Here is a 22,711-nt window from a genome sequence, read left to right as displayed (position 1 = left end):
GAGCCTCTAGATGAAAATGAAAGAAAAGAGTGAAAAAGGTGGCTTTACTCAACATTCAGAAAACTAAGATCATGGCATCTGGTCCCATCGTTTCATGTCAAATGATGGGGAAACAATGGAAACAGTGAGAGACTTTATATTTTTGGACTCCAAAATCACTGCAGATGGTGACTGCAGCCATGAAATTAAAAGATGCTTGCTCCTTGAAAGAAAAGCTATGACCAACCTAGACAGCATATTAAAAATCAAAGACATTACTTTGTCAACAAAGGTCTGTCTAGTTAAAGCTATGGTTTTTACAGTAGTCATGTACAGATGTGAGACTTGGACTATAAAGAAAGCTGAGTGCCAGAGAATTGATGCTTTTGAACTGTGGTGCTGGAAAAGACTCTTGAGAGTCCCTTGGACTGCAAGGAGATCCAACCAGTCCATCCTAAAGGAAATCATTCCTGAATATTCATTGGAAGGATTGATGCTGAAGCTGAAACTCCAATACTTTGGCCACCTGATGCGAAGAACTGACTCATTTGAAAAGACCATAATGCTGGGAAAGATTGAAGGCAGGAGGAGAAGGGGACGACAGGATGAGATGGTTGGATGGCAACACCGATGCTATGGACGTGAGTTTGGATAAGCTCAAGGAGTTGGCAATGGATAGGGAAGCCTGGAGTGCTGTAATCCATGGGGTCGCAAAGAGTCAGACACGACAGAGCAATGGACTGAACTGAACTAAACTGAGAGCAGTTACAACTCAGTATTTTCAAAAGTGCCTATCATCTGAAAAAGTGGAAGAACTAATTCTCTAAAGCAATCGTCTATAAAGAGGAAAGAGAGGCATGCAGGCACTCCAGGGTTAGGCAAGACAATCCACTGGAACTCAGGAAGAAAATACTATAGTTTATTTTAATTGATTGAGTTCATCCTTCAAAATGTTTCACTTATGCTTGTTTTGTAACACATATAATATTTAATACACAAGTACAAAATTAATACACATATAGAAGATGCGTGACTTTTAAATACAATTAAAAAGCTAAAAAAGAATTGCTTTCAAGCAAACGTGACCCATGAGATGAATCCAGATTTCAGACATGTGCTGTTTGAAATGTGTGTTACCGAAGAAGGAAATGAGAAAATATTTAAGAAGTCAGGAAATCATGCAGAAAAATCTGGATTTCTAGTTTCTCTTTTTGAAAAAAAATCAGACAACTGATCAAATGGGTCAGTTCATTTGGATGGCAAGAGTTGGCCCAAGCTAGTAGTGAGCGCCCCCAGAGGATAGTTTGCTACAGTCCCACTACACTCTAATGTCCTCTGGCACTGAAACTGAGTTTTAGTTGCATTTTTCATTGTGTTTTAATAATGGTATGTTGGGAAATACATATAAATCTCTAAGAATAAAAAGGATCTAACTTGTAGCATTTTCTGATTTCAATATTGTAAATATTTCTACCATTCTACCATGGCTAATTTCAAACTACCAATGTGACTTCACTGAATAAAGAGCTGGGAAGAGAAGCATACACTGAGCTCTCAGGAGTTAGAGTGGACTCCAGCACACCACTGGCTTTTACTGCTATTTTTCTTAACGCAGGACATTCCGCTCAATTAATTACCTAGACATCTAACCTTAGTGTTCGTCTTCCTTTTCTTCATAGTAGAATGACGGTCAAAGGCCTGGCAGGAATATAATCTGGGGCTACCTGATTCTGAACTCTGGTCTTTCTACTACTTCACAGCTGCCCACTGTTAAAAGTGTGTTGGGGTCCTCCCTGATTCAAGCTCTGATGAGAAAGACAATTTGTATCTGAAAGGCAAGACAGATCTCAATCGAGTAGGTAGTGTTTGCTGATACTTACTTCAGGGTCAGCAACTTGACCAATATTCTGTTTCCCAGATGTTCCTTGGGACATTCTGGTACCGGACGTATTTCCACAGCATCCTCCTATTATTAACCACATTGTAAAAGAAATCAGTAGTGAATTCCCATGAAATCAGTAGTGAATTAATCAGCAGTTAACCAAGGGAAGGGAAGACTGCTATCTACCATGCAAGACAAGCTGCATTTGCTTTATTTCTAATCACAGAACAATACATTAACTTTTATAAGAGTTTATTATCCAACCCCCATGCTTCAAAGTCAGCATTTACAGCAAAGATTTTTCTCCTTTCAGACAACCAAACATTTAAGACAAAGAGACCAAAAGAGGAAGGAAGGAAATGTGAACATAGATAAGGCTTAGTAACATCCACCAGATGGCATTGCAAAATCTTACACCTATTGTTGACTTTTTTTTTTTTTTTGCTGGCTTTAAGGACACAATCAGAATATTTCTCCTGCTGAGGGCTTTACCAGTAAATATGTGAGTTTCAGACTTGAGATCTGAATCAGAAAATTTCACCTAAAGCTGTAAACCATTAATACTGTAATACAGTGGCTTTCTTGGTTCACAGTTTCCTTAAACAGATGATAGAGATTTGGGGCTGAATTTATAGGTTCTAAATAGACATGTCCAGCTAGAACTTGATAAAGTTCTAAGAATTGAAAAGCTTAGTAATGACACGTTAAGAGATGTGTCTGTCTATTTCACGACATAGGGACTGAAGAGTTAAAGGGAAGTATCAAGTATACGTACAGCTGATTCACTTTGCTATATAGCAAAAACTAATGCAACATTGTGAAGCACCTATACTCCAAGGAAAATTAATTTAAAAATTCAAATGTGAACTATCACAGTATCTTAATTATAGTCATAGATGCAAAGACTGACAGTGCAAGTCATCCTGAGAACTTTAATTCCTGCTCTTGTGGTGGGTACACAAACTCTGATGAATGGTCTGCAGCTCACAAGTGTCCAACAAATAGGTCCATGTCTAATTATATTTTTTAAATTTATTCTTAATTGAAGCATAATTGTTTTACAATGTTGTGTTGGTTTCTGCCTTACGACATGAAGCGGCCATAGTATACACGTGTCCACTCCCTCTGGAACCTCCCTCCCACCCCACCACCCCAACCCTCTAGTTCATCACAGAGCACCAAGTTGAGCTCCCTGTATTACACAGCAACTTCCCACTAGCTCTCTACTGTACATATGGTAATGTATATGTTTCTGTGCTACTCTCTCTCAATTCCTGGGCTATAAATGACATCCCGAATACCCGATAGCAACCAGAAGAATTTTTCTAAATAGCAATACAGTCATCTTCTTATTAAATCTGTGCCCAGTTTGGTGGAATACTCCCAAGTGTAAACTCACCACCACTCTAACTTTCAATTCCCCTTTGTGTTAAACAGTTTGGTGGGTGGAACTGCTGAGTTGTTTCAGAGGAGGTGCTATTCTGATGCCCACACTGAGGTGAAGGCCCTCAGAGCAAGCGGGAACTTTCAGGGTGATCAGGACAGACACATCTGAAAAGGTAAGGGGCCCCTTATTGGAAAACAGCCTCACTATAAAAACATTCTGCTTTTGGTGTGGATTCAAAACTTTGGTATACTTTTAAAAGGCTCTTCATTTGGAAAATTGTAAGCATATACAAAAGTAGAGAAAATACTGTAATGGATCATACACAACCATCATCTAGCTTCAACAATTTTGACTTATGGGCAATTTGGTCTCATCCCTGGGTCAGGAAGGTTCTCCAGTGTTCTTGCCTGGAGAATCCCACGGACAGAGGAGCCTGGTGAGCTACTACAGTCCATGGGGTCTCAAAGAGTTGGACAGGACTGAAACAGCTTAACATAGCACACAGCATGTACTCTCAGTTACTACTCCCCCACTCAGTGTTGGATCGCTCAGAACAAGGCCACAGAGATCATATAATTTCATCAGTGAGCACTTCAGTAGAGACCTCTAAAAGATAAGGACTTTTAAAAACATATACTATAACGCTACTATTAATTTTTAAAAATAATTTCCTATTTTAATGAAATATGTAGTCAGCTCCAAACTTCCCCAACTGTCTGTTTTTTTTATAGTTAGTTTCTTAATTCAGGTTCCAAACAAGGTCTATATGTTCATATGTTTCCCAAGTCTCCTCTGAACTATGTGAATTTCTTGCACTTTTACAGTTATCTGATATAAAAATGAATTGTCAATGAAGCAAAAGTCATGGACACCTCTTGTTTTCCTCTTCCTGGGAGAAAACAGAGAGATACTTACAGTGAGAAAGAGAGAGGATCACAAGAGAGAAAGGGATAATATGAGAGATGAGGTTCTTCTGTCAGCAGACCCAGTGGAACCTGAGGCCAACTCCACATCTCCCTGCTTGAGATTTCATTACAAGCCAATAAGTCTCCACTTTAAAAAAAAAAAATTTAGTTGTTTTTAGTTGGGTTCTATCACTTGCAACCTAGAGGAGTCCTAGTGCAAACTCCCCTATGATCTGGAAAATAGCGCACCTCTCTTAGGGACCAGCACATGCCTTTTACAGAATCAGAGTGAATCAGGGAAAGAACTCGCCTCATAGAAGCTTGGTGGTTGAATTCTAGTTTTGCCTCCCCTGTATACTCAGTTGTAATTTGGATATAATAGTTCACCTCTCTTCTAATTTTCTTCACAAGGACATAAAGTAATAATAATATAAAATAATTTCATGAATGTGTTGTCCAAAATAAAATCAGCATTTGTAGTCATTTCATAGTAGGTAAGAAAGTTATCCCTTTTTTCTACAGGACTTTCTTTGGAGAAAGTACAAGTTATAAAAGCAAATGTAATTTTTGTGTGTATAACTTCAGCACATTCAAGGGCCAGTATAGAAGCTGTCAAGTATTTTAGACTTTCCAATTCCAAATATCCTATACACTAATCACAAAGAATCCTCTCGTTAGTAAAGCAGGCCGCATTAGGATGTCTGCTAGATCATAACTTTTAGTCTCAACTGAGTTTCTGCACCATTTAGAGACCATAAAACACAATTCCTTCAAAATGGTCTATGATTCATCCTTGTAATCAAGCCTGGATATCCTCCCATTTAATCTAGTGAAAGAGATTTTAATGAGCTGATGTCTCACTGTAAGTCTCCTCCTCACCCCTTAACTGTTTCTTCTCTTCTGGTATCCATTCTGGGTCATTATTACCTATTGGCACCTCCATCAGGGAACTGGGAGGAAGAGGAATGTGAAGGTCGTATCAGTCAGATATAATATTTCTTGACAAATTTGGTAAAAAGTTCTAAATCTATAGGTGGAAACTGAGAGTTACAAGATGTGACTGTTTATGTCATCTTTGGATTTACATTAGGCATAGTCATATATAAACAGTTAAACATAAAACTTGGAGTTAATGTGTTGTGATCCCCTTCTATAATTCAATCTGCCTGCTGAATCATGAACAAGTTATTTAACCTCTCTGATTCTTACTTTGCAATATGAAGGATGGGGATGATAACACTGTCCATATTATTCATATCTAATCTTCCTCATTCAGAAGAGGATTTGAGCCCTTCTGACAATGAAAAATGAGGATTTGAGGCCACTGCAAAAAAAATAAATAGATGATAAAACCAAGGTAGTTGGAAAATATGGATGAGAAAAAAATAAAGCTAAAGCAAACTCAGGACACTAGTAAGTAAGCCACCAGACTTGGTAGGGTGTGTGCTCAGTTGCTAAGTTGTATCTGACTCTTTGCGACCCCAAGGACTGTAGCCCACCAGGTTCCTCTGTCCATTGGATTCTCCAGGCAAGAATATTGGAGTGGATTGCCATGCCCTCCTCCAGGGGATCTTCCTGACTCACAGATCAAACCTGAGCCTCCTGAATTGCAGGTAGATTTTTACCACTGGTCCACGAGGGTATGACTGATGAGTAATTTGCTCTGTTGTTACACAGGCTTGCCTTCCTGAAATACACAGCCCAGAAATCACACAATTAAGCATCCCGACACTGCCATACAATAATGACAAGCAATAGTATTTTCCTGGGAGGCTCTCTGTGTCTTCACTGAAATTCTCCAGTGTGGAGACAGTCATACCCACCTCATCCACTGATGGATAAAGGGCAAAGAGCTCGGCCTGCCGATTGGTCCTCCGGGCCTCCTCATTCTGCTTCTCGAAGTCCTCAGCGCTCACTTGTTGTACAAGGTTTTCCAGCCTCGGGTCAGGCTGCAGGCTGCGGAGGTCGAAGTCACAGGCGGTGTTGGGACCTTTCCCAGAGACATCACACAGCACACTCAGGTGGCGGGGACCTGCCTGTAAGAAAAAGACATGGCTTCATGAGAGAGATCATGGGCTTCAAATGAGAACTAAAGGGTCTGGGATGTCTCAAGATGGCTCCAACGGGGGAACTGCAGAATCAGGCCTCAAGGAGTCTCTGACAAGAATCACATCATAGCTTCCTGGACTGAATATCCTAAATTTAGATGTCTCTCTCCTGCCTGGAAGCAGGTGATTAACTCATCAGATGTAGATACACCCATTCTTGAGGAAAAGTTTGACAATAATTCTGTAGTGCTATTAGTTTGAGGGGGTGTTCTTTTCTGGAGATTGGGAGCCAAGCCTCCTATGAACCATACACATGTCTCGTGCTTAAGCAAAACAGAACTGGAATAAGGTGTTAAAAAAAGTGGGGGGGGCGGGGAGAGACTGGACTGGGGAATAAAGAGACTTCATGCTAATCTCAACTCCAGAACTTGGCTTTCAAAACTGGAAAATAAGATGATCTGTGAGGAGCGTTCCAAATTAAACTTTATATAAACTCGAAAGCATGTTTCCAAAGACAGAAATGTGGGCATGGGAACACTTTCCTACAGGACTTTAGTAACAGTTACAGGAATAAGTACCAGAGGGGGAAAAAAAACACTTGCTATTTCAGCAGTATTCACTCAGCTGCAGCATGCTTGAAAAAATTTCAGTCAAAAAGAGGATGCTTTATTCCATTAGAAATGTCTTGGAAATTGCGAACTGGATGCCTAACTCGAGACCTGGCAAAAAATATAAAACCAAAAGCAATAATATGTTGTAAGAACATAGATAGATCTATTACAAATATCTGTAAAATATATGGTAAAATGTTATTTTCAAAGTACTATTAAATGGACTGTGCAATAACTCTGTAGAACAATTTTGGTCCTGCGCAGCAATGAAGACCTGGTACAGGAAAAAATAAACAAAAACAAAATTATTAAAAAAATTTTTTTGGTGATATCTGTCTACCTCATAAAAGTCCTACTCTCCTAGGTCATAAATTTTATGTAAACTGACTGTGTTAACAATCACATTCACACACAATATTAACCAATATTAATATTTAAGTTATTAAAAATTTTGTTCATCTTAGAATTTATAAGATTCTTGGGAAAATTAATTGGGTTACCCAAGACTCTTTAAAAGGATCAACATCTATATCTGTCTCCAGAATTTATTTAAAGGCCACAACTGGACAAGTAAGCAAAGGTGTGAGGACAAGAGTATCTCTGGAACACTGCTTGTAGTAACAAAATAATAAAAACAACCTAAGCATCCCCCCAAAAAAGAAAGTTTTGAGATTAAGAGATTTTGGAACTTTCATACAATAGAATGTTATTCAGCCTTTAAACAAAAAGAAGAACATGCTGTCATTAGAAGAGAAAGATGATCATAGTATATTTCCTTGTTAATAAGAAAAAAGAAGTTAAATAATATTATATAATCAAATTTTTATGAAATATATTTGTACTATGGAGTCATATCATATATATATGTGTGTGTGTATATATATATATATATAAATTATGTAAATTCAGGCATTTGACTTCACAATTCCACTCAAAAAGGTTCCTAAGAATGACTGAAAGGGGAAGATGCTGCCTGTCTGACCATCTCTCCACGACGAGTATTAGTTTAATACTTAAAAACACACACTTTTGTACAACCTGCCTCTGAAACCCAGCCAATGACTCGGTGTGCTGGAGGAGTGAGGAATGGGTGTGCTGCTCATGCACCTTTTGAAGCCACCCTTTACACTCTGCTCTGTGATGATGGGTCTGCGTTTAGCAAATCCTGTTTCTGCTTTGCTACTTCCCCCTTTAGGTTCTGCATGGCTGGGGGAGGGAGAAGGGACTGGCTGCTTCCTCTCTGCCTGCAGGTCTCATCTTGGTTGTGGCAGTTGCTTCTAGTTTTCTGTTTCTTCCAGCACTTCCAGAAAAACCCTCATCTTACCTTCCTTGGAGGTACCAGCATCAACTGGGCAATTCTTTCTCCCAGGAGGTCTGAGTCCAGACTCTCAGCCCTTGTGAGGTCTTTCCTCTGATGACACCACTGGCTAGGCTATGCCCCCTCCTCAGGTATTTGAGTGCCAGCTCTGAGGCCTCTCTTCTGAGCTTGCAGGTTCTGATAACTCCAAGCTCCTCCCACTAGACCCATGGTTCTCAAACACAGTCCTGGGACCAGCAGTATCAGCATTTCCTAGGGAATGCTCATGAGAAATGCAAATTCTCAAGTCCCCACTCCGGCTGCGGTGAAACAGAAACCCTGGAGTGTGGCCGGCAATCTGTGTTCAAACAAGCCCTTCAGGGGGATTCCAATGACACTCAGGTTTGAGACTCACTGCCACAGACCCCAGCCCTAGAGAGGTGTGCTGTTTCTTGCAGTTACAATTTCTGTAAGACTTCAATTTTTCTTTTTGGTTCTCTCAGTCCTCAAAAATACGTTCGACTAATTTCCTATGTAAAATTTCTTCAGAGGAAATATCTAGTGTGGTTTCTGTCTGACTGAAACAAGGGAACAATTTAGTTGGTCATCTGCATGATGAAAGCAGAATTCAGTCAAAATTACCAATGAAAACCCCCTGAAATTTCCCATAGAGGATGGCATAAAGATATTCCACGTTTCAGTAAGCCCATCAGATTCAGCTCTAGAATTGATGCCTGATTTCGCTGCAGAGATAAGTAGTCAGCCTGGCTGTAGTTTGAAATAGGTATTATCTAAAACCTCTAGTCATATTCAGCATGGTGAGATGCTTGTGTTATGAGGGCACCTGAAAGCTGAAAACTGGTTTAGAAGTCCTGTGCAAACTTGGACACATTTCTTTCCTCTATGCTTTATTTTTTTTAACCTATAACATGGACAGACTGGACCAGAGCACTGGCTTTTAAAATCTTTTGTAAATTGTGGTAAGTATACATGTAATATGAAAATTTCATCATTTTTTAGTGTACAGCTCAGTAATGTTAAGCGCATTTATATCGTTGTGCAACCAGTCTCCAGAACTCTTCGTTTTGTAAAACAGAAACTCTATACCCATTAAATAAGAACTCCTTATTCCTACCTCTCCACAGCCTCTGGCAACTACCATTTTAACTTTATACATCTATGAATCTGATTAGTCCAGGTACCTCATATAAATGGAATCATACAGTATTGATTCTTTTGTAACTGGCTTATTTCACTTAGTGTGACGTCTTCAAAGTTCATCCATGTCACAGAATATGTGTCAGAACTTCCCCCTTTTTAAGGCTGAATAACTACTCCACTGTGACTTCCCAAGTGCTGCTAGGGGTAAAGAACTTGCCTGCCAATGCAGGAGACCTAAGTAATGGGGGTTCAATCCCTGGATCAGGAAGATCTCCTGGAGGAGGGCATGGCACCCACTCCACTGTTCTTGCCTGGAAAATCCCATGGACAGAGGAGCCTGGTGGGCTACGGTCCATAGGGTCACAAAGCGTCGAACATGACTGAAGTCACTTAGCACACACACGCAGTGCTCCATTGTATGGATATGCTGCATTTAGTTGATCTCTTCATTTGTCCATGGACACTTAGTTGTTTCCACCTTTTGGCTACTGTGAATAATGCTGCTATGAAAACAGGTGTATAGAGTACTGACTTTTAAATTGTAACTACTTTGTAATGGTAATAATAATAATAACCGCATTCATTGGACACACAGTGTGAGCTGGCACTGGCTTAAATGCTTCACACATATTAACTCATTTAATACTCAAACAACTTCACCAGTTGTGTACTTTTATCATCCTCGTTTTCCAGGGGAAGAAATTGAAGACCAGAGAGTTGAGTTATCCTGTCTGAGGTTAGAATAGGTATGTGGTAGAATCACAGAGAGCCAGGCAGTCTGCCCCAGGGTGGAGCTTTCAATCACACTGCAGGCTGCCTGAGGCGTGGGGGCACCCCTGAGTATCTGCCAGAATCATTACAGGGATGGGCCCAAATCCCCCCCCTCAAGTTAGAGCCCCTCCACTTTTATCTACTTTTATTTGAACACCAATTTATATAGCTACAAACAAGCGTGAAAAAAATATCACTGACTAAATGGTAGAGCTCCTTCTATTCTAATATTCTATGAGTCTAGCCTTTTTATTAGTTTTTAAAAAAATCAACAGCATGCCATGGCAGAACAGTCCAGTAACCTGGCAACCGTGTTTGTTGATAGGAAATACCTGAGCGCTGGGTTCACTGCACTCCAAGGTTTCTGACTCAAACGTCTGTTTCTGAAGCGTCTTGTGAAAATCTTTTCGGGATCCAGTCTTTTTAAAGCTGCAAACCTCTGAGCTTCCTTGGTTTCTTTCATTGTTGTTATTAAATAAGAGACAGAAGGAGGGAGAGGGAGAGAGAGAGGCAAAATCATTAGTCTAAAAATAAAAGTAATGGCTTAAGTGCAGACCCATCATGCTTCTGAAAGATCTTGCAAAGAGAGGACCAATTGTAATTCTTCTCATCTAATTGTGTACCAGGACTAACACAAGGCTCTGTTGTAAAGAGATACAAACTTGCCTCCTCGCTGGCTCACTATTAAAGGCAGGAGTGGCCTGGGAAAATGCCACTTCAGAGGTGTGGTCATTTCAGCTGTGGGGCATTTGGCTCCAAGCTGAAGCTGAACTATGACCCCAGTGGAAGAGGCTGGAATAAATCTAGCAAAGTGCAGAAGCAGGGAATAAAGGTCATTTGAAGATAAAAATAGAGGAAAACATTTAATCTTCAAATCAATGTTCTTAGTAAAGAATAAAAAGGGCAGGACATGGTTAACAAAAATAGAATTAAATGATCTATGTACCGAAAATCTTTGCTACCATCCTCAATTGCTACTCCATGCATGTCATTACAGTTGTTTTAATAAGTGTTGCTAATATTATATGATATAACATATATGGAATGTAAAATATAATACAAATCAATCTATATACAAAACAAAAACAGATTCACAGGCATAGAAAAACATAGTTACTAAAAAGGGGAAAGGGGGAAGGAATAAGTTAGGAGCATGGGGTTAACAAACTATTACATATAAAATAGATAAGCAACAAGGATTTACTGTATAGCACAGGAAATTGTACTTAATATCTTATAATCACCTATAATGAAAAATATTCTGAAACATACATATATAAATAGATATACATATATAACTGAATTATTTTGCTATACACTTGAAGCTAACACACTATTGTAAATCAACTACACTTCAATTTTTTTAAAAATGTGTTGCTATGGAAAGGGTTTAATGTAATGTCTAGCACTGTCATTGGAGTGTCATTGGAGTGTCAAGAAGTTAGACCATTACAAAAAGGGCAACAGATATAAGTTGTCAAATAATAACTATAGAAACCAACATGTGCATTCCCTATTTCTATGACTCAAAGCCTTCTTGGAAAACATGCTGCAAACTCAACCACACAAACATGCACCCGTCTTGTTTGATTTCCCACACTGTTAGAAAACCATTGAGGAAGCTGATAAAGGGATGTAAAACGAGGTTAGGATTTATTACACAGATCAAACAGAAGACAGACAAAGCAGGAAATGTAAGAGAGCTACTAGCAATAATCCAAATACAGTTTATAACTCTCTGGGAGGGGTGAAATGTTGGGTTATGCACAGGGGCACAGAGCAAGTATTCAATACTAAGCGAAAGGAGTCAGGAAAAAAATAAAAAGATAACTGCGTGATTCCATTTACATGACATTCTGGAAGAGGAAAAGTTATAGAGACAGAAAAGAGATCAGTGGCTGCCAGAGTCTGGGGGTTAAGACAGTGACCGCAAGAGGCCTGGGGCAATTTAGGGGGGCGGGTACTGGTACTGTTCTGTGTCTTGATTGTAATAGTGGTTAACAACTGTATGCATCTGTCAAAACTCACAGAACTGTAATCTAAAAAGCATGAATTACAAGTACCTCAAAATCAATGGACAGAAATTTAGGATTATGCCTAACATTGATTAGGATACTATTTACACTTAATACTCATTAAACATAAGGTCTGATACTTTGCTATGGTTTATTATATTGCTTTACAGAATGATGGGTTTTGTTGAGCAGGAGTAAATGGATTCAAGTTCTGGCTCCACAGTTTACAAGCTCTATGACCTAGGCTAAATTACTCTATTTTTTTGTGTCTCAATTTTGTTATCAGAATAATAGGAATTAAACTAATACCTATTTCATCAGTTCTATTGCATGCAATAAATACATTCACATGTGTAAAATAGAAAATTTCTTGGCTTATGGCAATAATTCAATAAATATCTGCAACTACTTGATGTTTATTAAATGGTATTAGAGAACATCATTCAATTGTCCCTGTCAACTGACAAAGAATCTAAACTAGACCAATAAATAAGATATTATAAGCAAAGGGAAAAAAGGGTACAACTCAGTGTTGTTGAAGATATCCTTTAACACAATGGTCCATGGTACATTTTACAGGATAGGCACTACAATGCATATATTCATGGAATAAAGATAAGATTTGAAAAAGCTTAAGAATTCTATTTTAGGGCTATTCTATTTCCAATTCAACCAATCCAAAATATTCCTTTCATTCTGAGGACTTCAGAAAAAGCACTTATATCAGTATGTCAGAGGAATGAACCCAAAATTATCTCATGTTTTAAGGCATCACAGGGAAAAAAACGACTTTTCTCTGGAGGACCATACTTAATGAAGCCACTTAGTTTCTATGGACGTGCCTTTGTTATCCATAACCATATAGTCAAACACTGATTTAGTTGCTCTTTTATTCCTCAATTATCTCCTTGCTGATATTACATTTCTCTGTAATATCTAGGGATAGTCTTTTATGTCCTTGCTATCTATGATAATGGCTTTGAATCCCACTTAGGGGGCAGGGGAGTGGAGTAATGGCCATTTGTGTTCCTTCCCACTCTCATAATGCTATAGGACATTTGCCACTCAGGTTCTATAATTGAGACTTTTAAATCAGACAAATAGTGTGTTCATGAAGGATAGGGGAAACTTCTAGATTTTTAATGTATTAGGGAAAGATGAAATTGCACAGAAGCACAAAATTCATGGTTTCCTTTTGAGAGAAATATATTTTCCTACTTGAAATGTTTGTCTGTGTTACTTAGACTGGAATTATGCCTTTGATAATTTCATTCTACCTTTATACTGTCTATAGCACAAAGTTTACTGTATCCACTCTAAAAATCATGCTTTTTCTCTTCATGACTTTTGAAAATGATCAATAAATCTAATGAATAGACAGTGCCATGGCTGCATGCTTATCTCATCTTATTCCCATATATTTTGATAATTTTGTATGGATTGCTGTTTACTGCCATCCTTTGGGTCACAGTAAATATTTTAATCATTATTTCCTCTGTAATTTTCTTTAAGGAACTAAAGAGAGAATAACTTAAGAATGTGTTTGGTGTCTTGGTGGAGAGTGGAGCTCTCAAGTAATTAAACTTGTTTACATGCTATTTATTCTTGGTCTATTATCCATAGTGAAACATTTGATGAGTGTTATGAGCAGCATCATAAAAGCCCTTAGACTTTGTCTTTCATCCTGGGTGATTAAGGTAATTCTGAAGGAAGGTCATGCTCAAGGAGAGCTGGGATATCAAGGAATGGGGTATCATCTGTTTTATTACTCCATATTTTACTCCCAGTGAACTGGTAAACAATTATAATTCAAACACATCAGTGCATATAATTCAGTTACTCCCAAAACACCATAAAAATGTCTCCCTGATCAATAATTGCTTATTATGACATGCATTTCTTATGCTGGCTGTCAAGGTGCTTAGCTATTTGCTTTCTGAAAGTATGGAAAGCCATCCAGGCTCATCAGCCTCTACAGTTACAAACAGCAATCCAGCTGTGGAAATCACTGAGCCACTCTTGACCTGTTATGCGCAGATTCCCCATCCCCACAAATCCACTCCCATGAAAGCCCAATCCACAGGCCAGCCCTTGCACCCGCCTTCCCTGACCTGGCCAGAACTAAATGCTTCCTTCTGTGAATTTTCAAAGCATGTTGCTTGTACTTCTCGTACAAGCTTACATCATGCTCTATATCACAGTCTAATTACTTGTCTAAATTTTTACCTCCCCTGCTAAATATGTGCTCTTCCTCACTAGACTATAACTTCACCAAAGACATAGATTCCTTTGAGCTAGGATTCCTGGGTATTCCTCAGGAGGTATTTTCTAAACCTTTGTTGAATGGGAGAACAAATGAAACTCTAACAAGCAAATAGTCATATCATACTCCTCTCACACAAGGGTTTTCAAATCTCTCAGACTCACTGTCATCTTTCTCTATAACAAATATTTAATAATGCCATCTTTATAACTCAACTTTTATTTTTATAAGTCAATAAAAATGTCCCAGCTGTTATTTATTGAGAAATAAAAGAAACATAATGCATAAAACAGCATGTGTGTAAATATGCAAATGCTTGGACATGAGTGCACCAGAGAATATAATGAAATAGCTGTTTGCACCTGTGGCAAGAATTGTTGTCAACAGAACACCTGCAAAACCAATACAGACATGCTGTACGGGTGACTCAAACGCCACCAAGCAGCATTGCTGGCAGTAATGTGATTTTCTAAAACGGGGGGAAACTCTTGTAGAGCTCTAACCAGCATGAAGCTTAATTTCCCCTATGTTTACATGAAAGCTGTTTCCTTGGAAAATTCAGCTCAAAAGTATTTGTAAGAAGGCATGCAGGCTCAGCTCAGATATTTACAGACTGGACTTCCACGGGCCTGAAAGTCCAGAAAGACATGTGATCGTTGTGTTGGATGCTGAATTTGGGACAATCCTTCACTGTGTGTGATGTCCAATGCACTTCAGGGTGTGAAACGCAGTAGTCCACCCCAGTCATTGAGATGATAAAAAACAGAAACCTTAACTACCCTCATTGAGAGCCACTGCTACTAACACATCAGAAAACTGGAATTTCCAATTCCAATTTAAATCATAAGTTTTAGCAACACACCTGGGAAAGGAAATCCACAAAGACTTCCTGGAAGGGGTGAAATGGAACAAGTTTAACCAGGAAAACAGCTGCATGCAGGTGTTTGTTTAGGGGGAGAATTCTAGTAGTGAAATCCTAAAGTGAATGCTTTTCAGAGTTCTACTTTCAGTTTTGGTAAGAAAGTAAATGTCCCATATAGAAATAACATAGTTCAGCAGAAATAGGGATGTTCAGTTCAGTTCAGTTCAGTTGCTCAGTCGTGTCCGACTCTTCACAACCCCATGAATCGCAGCACGCCAGGCCTCCCTGTCCATCACCAACTCCCGGAGTTCACTCAGACTCACGTCCATCAAGTCAGTGATGCCATCCAGCCATCTCATCCTCTGTCATCCCCTTCTCCTCCCACCCCCAATCCCTCCCAGCATCAGAGTCTTTTCCAATGAGTCAACTCTTTGCATGAGGTGGCCAAAGTACTGGAGCTTCAGCTTCAGCATCATTCCCTCCAAAGAAATCCAGGGCTAATCTCCTTCAGAATGGACTGGCTGGATCTCCTTGCAGTCAAAGGGACTCTCAAGAGTCTTCTCCAACACCAAGTTCAAAAGCATCAGTTCTTCGGCACTCAGCCTTCTTCACAGTCCAACTCTCACATCCATACACGACCACAGGAAAAACCATAGCCTTGACTAGACGAACCTTTGTTGGCAAAGTAATGTCTCTGCTTTTGAATATGCTATCTAGGTTGGTCATAACTTTCCTTCCAAGGAGTAAGTGTCTTTTAATTTTATGGCTGCAGTCACCATCTGCAGTGATTTTGGAGCCCAGAAAAATAAAGTCTGACACTGTTTCCCCATCTATTTCCCATGAAGTCATGGGACCAGATGCCGTGATCTTCATTTTCTGAATGTTGAGCTTTAAGCCAACTTTTCACTCTACACTTTCACTTTCATCAAGAGGCTTTTTGGTTCCTCTTCACTTTCTGCCATAAGGGTGGTGTCATCTGCATATCTGAGGTTATTGATATTTCTCCCGACAATCTTGATTCCAGCTTGTGTTTCTTCCACTCCAGCATTTCTCATGATGTACTCTGCATAGAAGTTAAATAAGCAGGGTGACAATATACATCCTTGACGTACTCCTTTTCCTATTTGGAACCAGTCTGTTGTTCCATGTCCAGTTCTAACTGTTGCTTTCTGACCTGCATACAGATTTCTCAATAGACAGGTCAGGTGGTCTGGTATTCCCATCTCTTGAAGAATTTTCCAGTTTATTGTGATTCACACATCAAAAGCTTTGGCATAGTCAATAAAGCAGAAATAGATGTTTTTCTGGAACTCTCTTGCTTTTTCCATGATCCAGCACATGTTGGCAATTTGATCTTTGGTTCCTCTGCCTTTTCTAAAAGCAACTTGAACATCAGGAAGTTCATGGTTCATGTATTGCTGAAGCCTGGCTTGGAGAATTTTGAGCACTACTTTACTAGCATGTGAGATGAGTGCAATTGTGCGGTAGTTTGAGCATTCTTTGGCATTGCCTTTCTTTGGGATTGGAATGAAAACGGACCTTTTCCAGTCCTGTGGCCACTGCTGAGTGTTACAAATTTGCTGGCATATTGAGTGCAGCACTTTCACAGCATCATCTTTCAGGATTTGAAATAGCTCAACTGCAATTCCATCACCTCCACTAGCTTTAGGAGATTTTAAATTCAACATATCCACAAATTAAGGGTATTTAGAACTATAGTATGTGCACTGGTATTGCATCTAATGGTATTATCATTGATGCTAATACAGCTATCATTTCTTGGACTAGTGATTGTCTTAGAGATTGTCTTAGACTAGTGATTGTCTGTTGAGATTCCTTAGAAACTGATCCTGAGACAAGGACTCAAGTGCACGTGATTTTTGAGAGTGTGCACTTTTGGAAAAGAAAAGCCTATAAGGGAGATGGGGAACTCTTACAGGAGTCAACTAAGGAAGCAGGCTCAGATAAATTCTTGGCATTATACACAGGGTACTCTGGAATGTTCACATTGCAAAGTTGTCCTACTATCCCACTTTGAGGCAAGAAATGGGACTATGATACCCCTTGTACCAGTGCTGTTGTGCCAGTCGGGCACTGCTTATTACCAACCAACCCAAAGTGGGAGGTTAGGGGCTGAGAGGCAGAGTGAATTGCTCAAATGTCTTTGGGCACAACAGCTCCTATATACTCAAAGCAGCTGTGAAATAAATGCACAAGATGGCAAAGGGGACATACTAACGATCTTTATTACAATGCCAGGCACCTAACATATATTAATTTCCTTTAGTTTTGAAACAATTTTGAATTTATAGAAAAATTGAAAATATACTAGAAAAGCCTTTTCCCTCTCCCAATCCATTTGAGAGTAAGTAGTTGACCTAATTCTCCATTACCCCTGAATACTTTAGTGTGTCATTTCTACAAACAGGGGCTTCCCAGGTGGCACTGAGAATAGAGTCCACTGACCAATACAGGAGATGCAGGAGACTCAAGAGACTCAGGTTCCATCCCTGGATTGGGAAGAATACCCTAGAGGATCCAGTATCCAACCTGCTCCAGTATTCTTCCTACCTTGCCATGAATAGGTATTCTTGCCACCTTGCCATGGCAAGAAGAGGTATTCTTGCATGGAAAATTCCATGGACAGAGGAGCCTGGTAGACTACAGTCCAGAAACTGAGCATATATAAACAAGGGCATTATCCATCATAATTAGTATGCAACCACCACATTCAGGAAATTAACATTGACACATTCAGTTCAGTTCAGTTCACTTCAGTCGCTCAGTTGTGTCCAACTCTTTGCGACCCCATGAATCACAGCACGCCACCACCTAATCTTCAGACCTCATTCAGCTTTCACTGAATGTGAAATGCCTTTTAGAGCAAAAGGATCTTATCCAAAGTCATGCACATCATATGCCTTTAGTCTTATTTACTGTGGAACAGTTCCTCAGTGTTTCCTTGACTTTTATGACCTTGAAATTTTAGGCCTGTTATATTTTAGAAACTCCCTCCACTTGGGTTTGATTATTGTAAATGCTTCATGCCTCATCAAGCTTTCAGCTTATTTATTTGTATCATTACAGATTCATAGTTTCCTATTTTATTCAACATATCCTACTCCATTTCTATTATTACTTATTTTGGTGCTCTAATCGTCCTTAATTTGACCAGGGTGAATCCCTTCAGCTGCTCTTACGTCTTCTTCACATGCCCCCAGCAGGCACTGATCACATCCTACTTTCCACCTGAAGACATTCCAAGGTGATCTTCCTTTTTTTCCCCTCAAATCTGGTATCAGTCATTTCTCCAAGAAACTGTGATTCTTTTTAGTGGAAAATGATTCTTAGGAGCCAAGATGTTGGTGTTGGGTGTGCTTATTGCTATGGAAGTATTGATCCTCCTATGTCTTTTCAGTGAACAGAGTTAAGTAGGGAGGGTATGTGTGTGTGATTACGCATGTGTGGGCTGAAAGCCAGGAATTCATGTTGATCCTTGCAATCTCAATCTGACATCACAGTATCCATTCTAGTTTTCTTCCTTCCCATATTTTTAACTCACTTCTAAGGCAGTGAAAAATCTGCCACCTACTGTCCCTAATACGTATCACTCCCCTTATATGTAACCACTGCCAACATCAGCCCCTCCCCCATCCAGCTGCCTCCCTAAAATTCTGACTCTGCCACCCTGCACCAGGGTTGTCCCTGTGATGTGACGTCCTCTCCAGTCTATGCTGACGCTTAGTGCCAGGCAACACTCCCGGCCCACGAGGACATCCTTGACTGGACTCTGACCCCTCAAGGTGGGCTTCTCCTCCACGTGTGTGCTCCCCTCATTCCACTCAGAACGTCTGTTCTGCTACCACATGCCAGGCTGCCCCAGGCTCACACACCCTCCTCACACCACGTAGGTTCTGGTTCTCTGTGTCCGACAGGCCTCCTAAATGTGTGCCCTCCTCACCCTGTCTGGCCTTCAGCTCATTATTCCGGCCCTCCTCAGCTCATCTTTATCCTGAGGCAGGGATGGCTAACTTGTTCTCATGGTTTTCACACCAAATTGTACAACAAAGGAGAGGAAAGAAAGAGAAAAGGGTATAGGAAGGGAAAGAGGAAAAAGAAGAAAAGGAACATGCATTGTTTTCCGATCCTTACGCAGGCTTTCAAAGTGAGCAACATTTCCCCCAGCATTTCACACTTGAGGAAACTGTGGTTCAGAGAGACTAGCTCACTTGCCCAGGGTCTCATAGCCATTACATAAGGAGCCAGCATCTGGACCCAGTCCCAGACGCTATGGTCCAGATTCTGTGGACTCCACCACACTATCCCTAAAGAGAACGCTCTCAAAATATGTTTAGTCTTTGGATTGTCCCCATATGTGTTAACAGTAGTATGTGAAAAAGGAGAAGGCAATGGCACCTCACTCCAGTACTCTTGCCTGGCAAATCCCATGGATGGAGGAGCCTGGTGGGCTGCAGTCCATGGGGTCGCTAAGAGTCGGACACGACTAAGCAATTTCACTTTCATGCATTGGAGAAGGAAATGGTAACCCACTCCAGTGTTTTTGCCTGGAGAATCCCAGGGACAGGGTAGCCTGGTGGGCTGCCGTCTATGGGGTCGCACAGAGTCGGACACAACTGAAGCGACCTAGCAGCAGCGGCAGCAGTATTTGAAAAAAAGGAACACAGTTCTCTGGAGAAGGAATAGACTGTGTTCCTTTCATGAGAATGAGTCTTTCTACCACTTGGCTACTTCTCTGTCTCTTCTTGTCTGCAAATAGGTTCAACAGGAACATGGCTTTCTTTGGCTCAGATGCCCGGGTTGGGTAATGAGGCTGGCACTCTGGTAGCTGGTGGCACTCAGCCATCAGTCTCACTACCTACTTCATGGTGGTTTCTGCCTTCTGTGGCTGGCACTTCTGAAATGAGTCATCTTTACATGCTTGCCAACCCTTGGCCTCTCCTCTCCAGCCAGCTTTACCCGTGCTGCCACCCGGCAGCTCTGCAACCTTCTGAGACGTTAAAATGGGGAAGTAGATGCTAAATCTAGAATGAGGAAGGGGAGCATGGTTTGCTCTGGTTTCAAATCCACAGCCATGGAATACACCTAGTCTTCATGCTTTCATCCCCAAACCCTGAGGGCTGGCACAGATACAGGGTTAGAGTAGAAATGTTGTGAAATGAATTTTTAACACTATTCTGTACCTCATTTTTTTTTAATGCCCATTTTTTATGTCTTTGGGGATCCATGTAAAGGACTTCAGAAAACATTCTAACAAAACCAAGGACAGAAAAGAAAGCATCCACTTACATAAAATAGCAAAAGAACAACAGCCAAGAAGTCTCATTTCTCCTAGATTTAAGGTTCTTTTGAGGATAAAATCTGATATGAATTTCTTCAGATATAGTATACAAAGTCTTTACCTTTAAATCATAGATATAACTCTTTATCTTTAAATCTGAGGGAAATGTCCTAGAATTCACCTCATGGCCATGCCCATACCTGATGGAGAACAGAGGCACAGAGAGAGATGACGTGAGAAAGGTGGAGGGCAGGCGCATGGCTGTAATTATGTGTGTGCTGGGGAGGGGATTTGTGGGGGTTCACTCACAAGTAAACGTTTTTGGAAATAAGTTGTGTATTTTATGAAACAATAAAGAAAGCTAAAGCAGATATAGTTCTGGTCTCCAAGGCTACCACACATAAGGTCTTAAACTAGGTTGTTTCCTGATTTTTATTTCTGTGGCCCATGCAAGTTTCCCCATGAAGAAGCATGACACTGAATCTATGACATCAACATCCTCTAAGGTGCACATGTCCTAAGAAAGACAAAGGGCAAGCGTGAACTATGAATTTTAATTCACTGTTTTCTTTCCACCTTAGAACAAATTAATGTTAGTTAATTCCTTTCGAATTTTTCCCCTTAAAATTTGATTTCTCAGGAAAAACATTCACTAATTCAGTGTGCTGTCATTTAGGGCAGTGTAATCTTAGGAAGCAACTTAGAATTTGCCTGTATTTTCCACTATTTTGAGTTGGGTGGTTTTGTGCCAGGACATTAGATCATATGAAACTTTTTATTTGAATCACGAGGGACAGTCCCCTAAGGATTTCATACACTAGAAAAGCCTACCCAACCAGCTTACACATACATGTTGCTGAATCTATTTATATTGGCGAGAACAACTTTGAAAAATCTAGCAAGTTTATGAAATCCCATATGAGGCTGTCTCTCAAAAATCTGTTAGAAAGTAGAAAATAAATATTATAAAATGGAGCTTGCTGCTGCTGATGCTGCTAGGTCACTTCAGTTGTGTCCGACTCTGTGCGACCCCATAGACGGCAGCCCACCAGGTTCCCCCATCCCTGGGATGGAGCTTAGTCACATGTAAATCTACTCTGTTTTTATCACTACCATTTGCATACTTAAAGCAAACTAGAACCAAAATCATTTTCATTAAATTTTCAAAGAGTCACTTCTTATGAAATATTGCTTGAAAAGGTCTCCACAAAGCATCCTGCACTGTTGGTGGGGCCACTGTGAAAAACAGGATAGAAGCTTCTTTAAGAACTGATAACAGAACTACCATATGATCCAGCAATCCCACTCCTGGGCATATACTTGGAGAAAACTCTAATTTGAAAAGATACATACACCCTATATTCACTGCAGCACTATTTACAATAGCTAAAATATGCATGCTCTTTGGAAGAAAAGCTATGACCAACCTAGATAGCATACTGAAAAGCAAAGACATTACCTTGCCAAAAAGGTCCATCTAGGCAAAGCTATGGTTTTTCCAGTGGTCATATATGGATGTGAGAATTGGACTATAAAGAAAGCTGAGCGCAGAAGAATCGATGCTTTTGAACTGTGGTGTTGGAGAAGACTCTTGAGTCTCTTGGACTGCAAGGACATCCAACCAGTCCATCCTAAAGGAAACCAGTCCTAACTATTCATTGGAAGGATTGATGCTGAAGCTGAAACTGCAATATTTGGCCACCTGATGAGAAGAAATGACTCACTTGAAAAGACCCTGATGCTGGGAAAGATTGAAGGCGGGAGGAGAAGGGGACAACAGAGGATGAGATGGTTGGATGGCATCACTGACTCGACATGAGTTTGAGTAAACTCCGGATGTTGGCTATGGATAGGGAAGCCTGGCGTGCTGCAGTCCATGGGGTCACAAAGAGTCGGACATGACTGAGCGACTGAACCAAACTGAACTGACATTCTTTGCAGTCAAAAATGGAAAAGCTCTATACTACCAGCAAAAACAAGTCTGAGACCTGACTGTGGCTCAGATAATGAACTCCTTATTGTCAAATTCAGATTTAAATTGAAGAAAGTAGGGAAAACCACTAGACCATTCAGGTATGACATAAATCTAATCCCTTATGATTATACAGTGGAAGTGACAAATAGATTTGAAGGGATTAGATCTGACAGAGTGCCTGAAGAACTATGGACAGAGGTTTGTGACATTGTACAGGAGGCAGTGATCAAGACCATCCCCAAGAAAAAGAAAGGCA

At 40.1% G+C, this 22,711-nt stretch overlaps 1 protein-coding gene across 8 annotated transcripts in view; it reads right to left on the bottom strand.

The window, feature by feature from the left end:
• DOCK8 (dedicator of cytokinesis 8) overlaps positions 1–22,711 on the bottom strand; it is a 233,762-nt gene that overhangs the window by 133,422 nt on the left and 77,629 nt on the right. For all 8 annotated transcript variants that reach the window (XM_010860673.1, XM_010860679.1, XM_010860674.1 and 5 more), the window contains 3 exons: positions 10,374–10,497; positions 5,977–6,189; positions 1,860–1,945 (listed from right to left, as the gene is read on the bottom strand). In XM_010860673.1, the coding sequence (XP_010858975.1) occupies positions 1,860–1,945; positions 5,977–6,189; positions 10,374–10,497 (423 nt within the window). The remainder of the gene's footprint in view (positions 1–1,859; positions 1,946–5,976; positions 6,190–10,373; positions 10,498–22,711) is intronic.

This window comes from Bison bison, unplaced genomic scaffold (genome assembly GCF_000754665.1).
Source record: "Bison bison bison isolate TAMUID 2011002044 unplaced genomic scaffold, Bison_UMD1.0 scf7180017864469, whole genome shotgun sequence".
NCBI classification, from domain to species: domain Eukaryota; kingdom Metazoa; phylum Chordata; class Mammalia; order Artiodactyla; family Bovidae; genus Bison; species Bison bison.
This window is presented reverse-complemented; position numbering and strand designations above follow the sequence as displayed.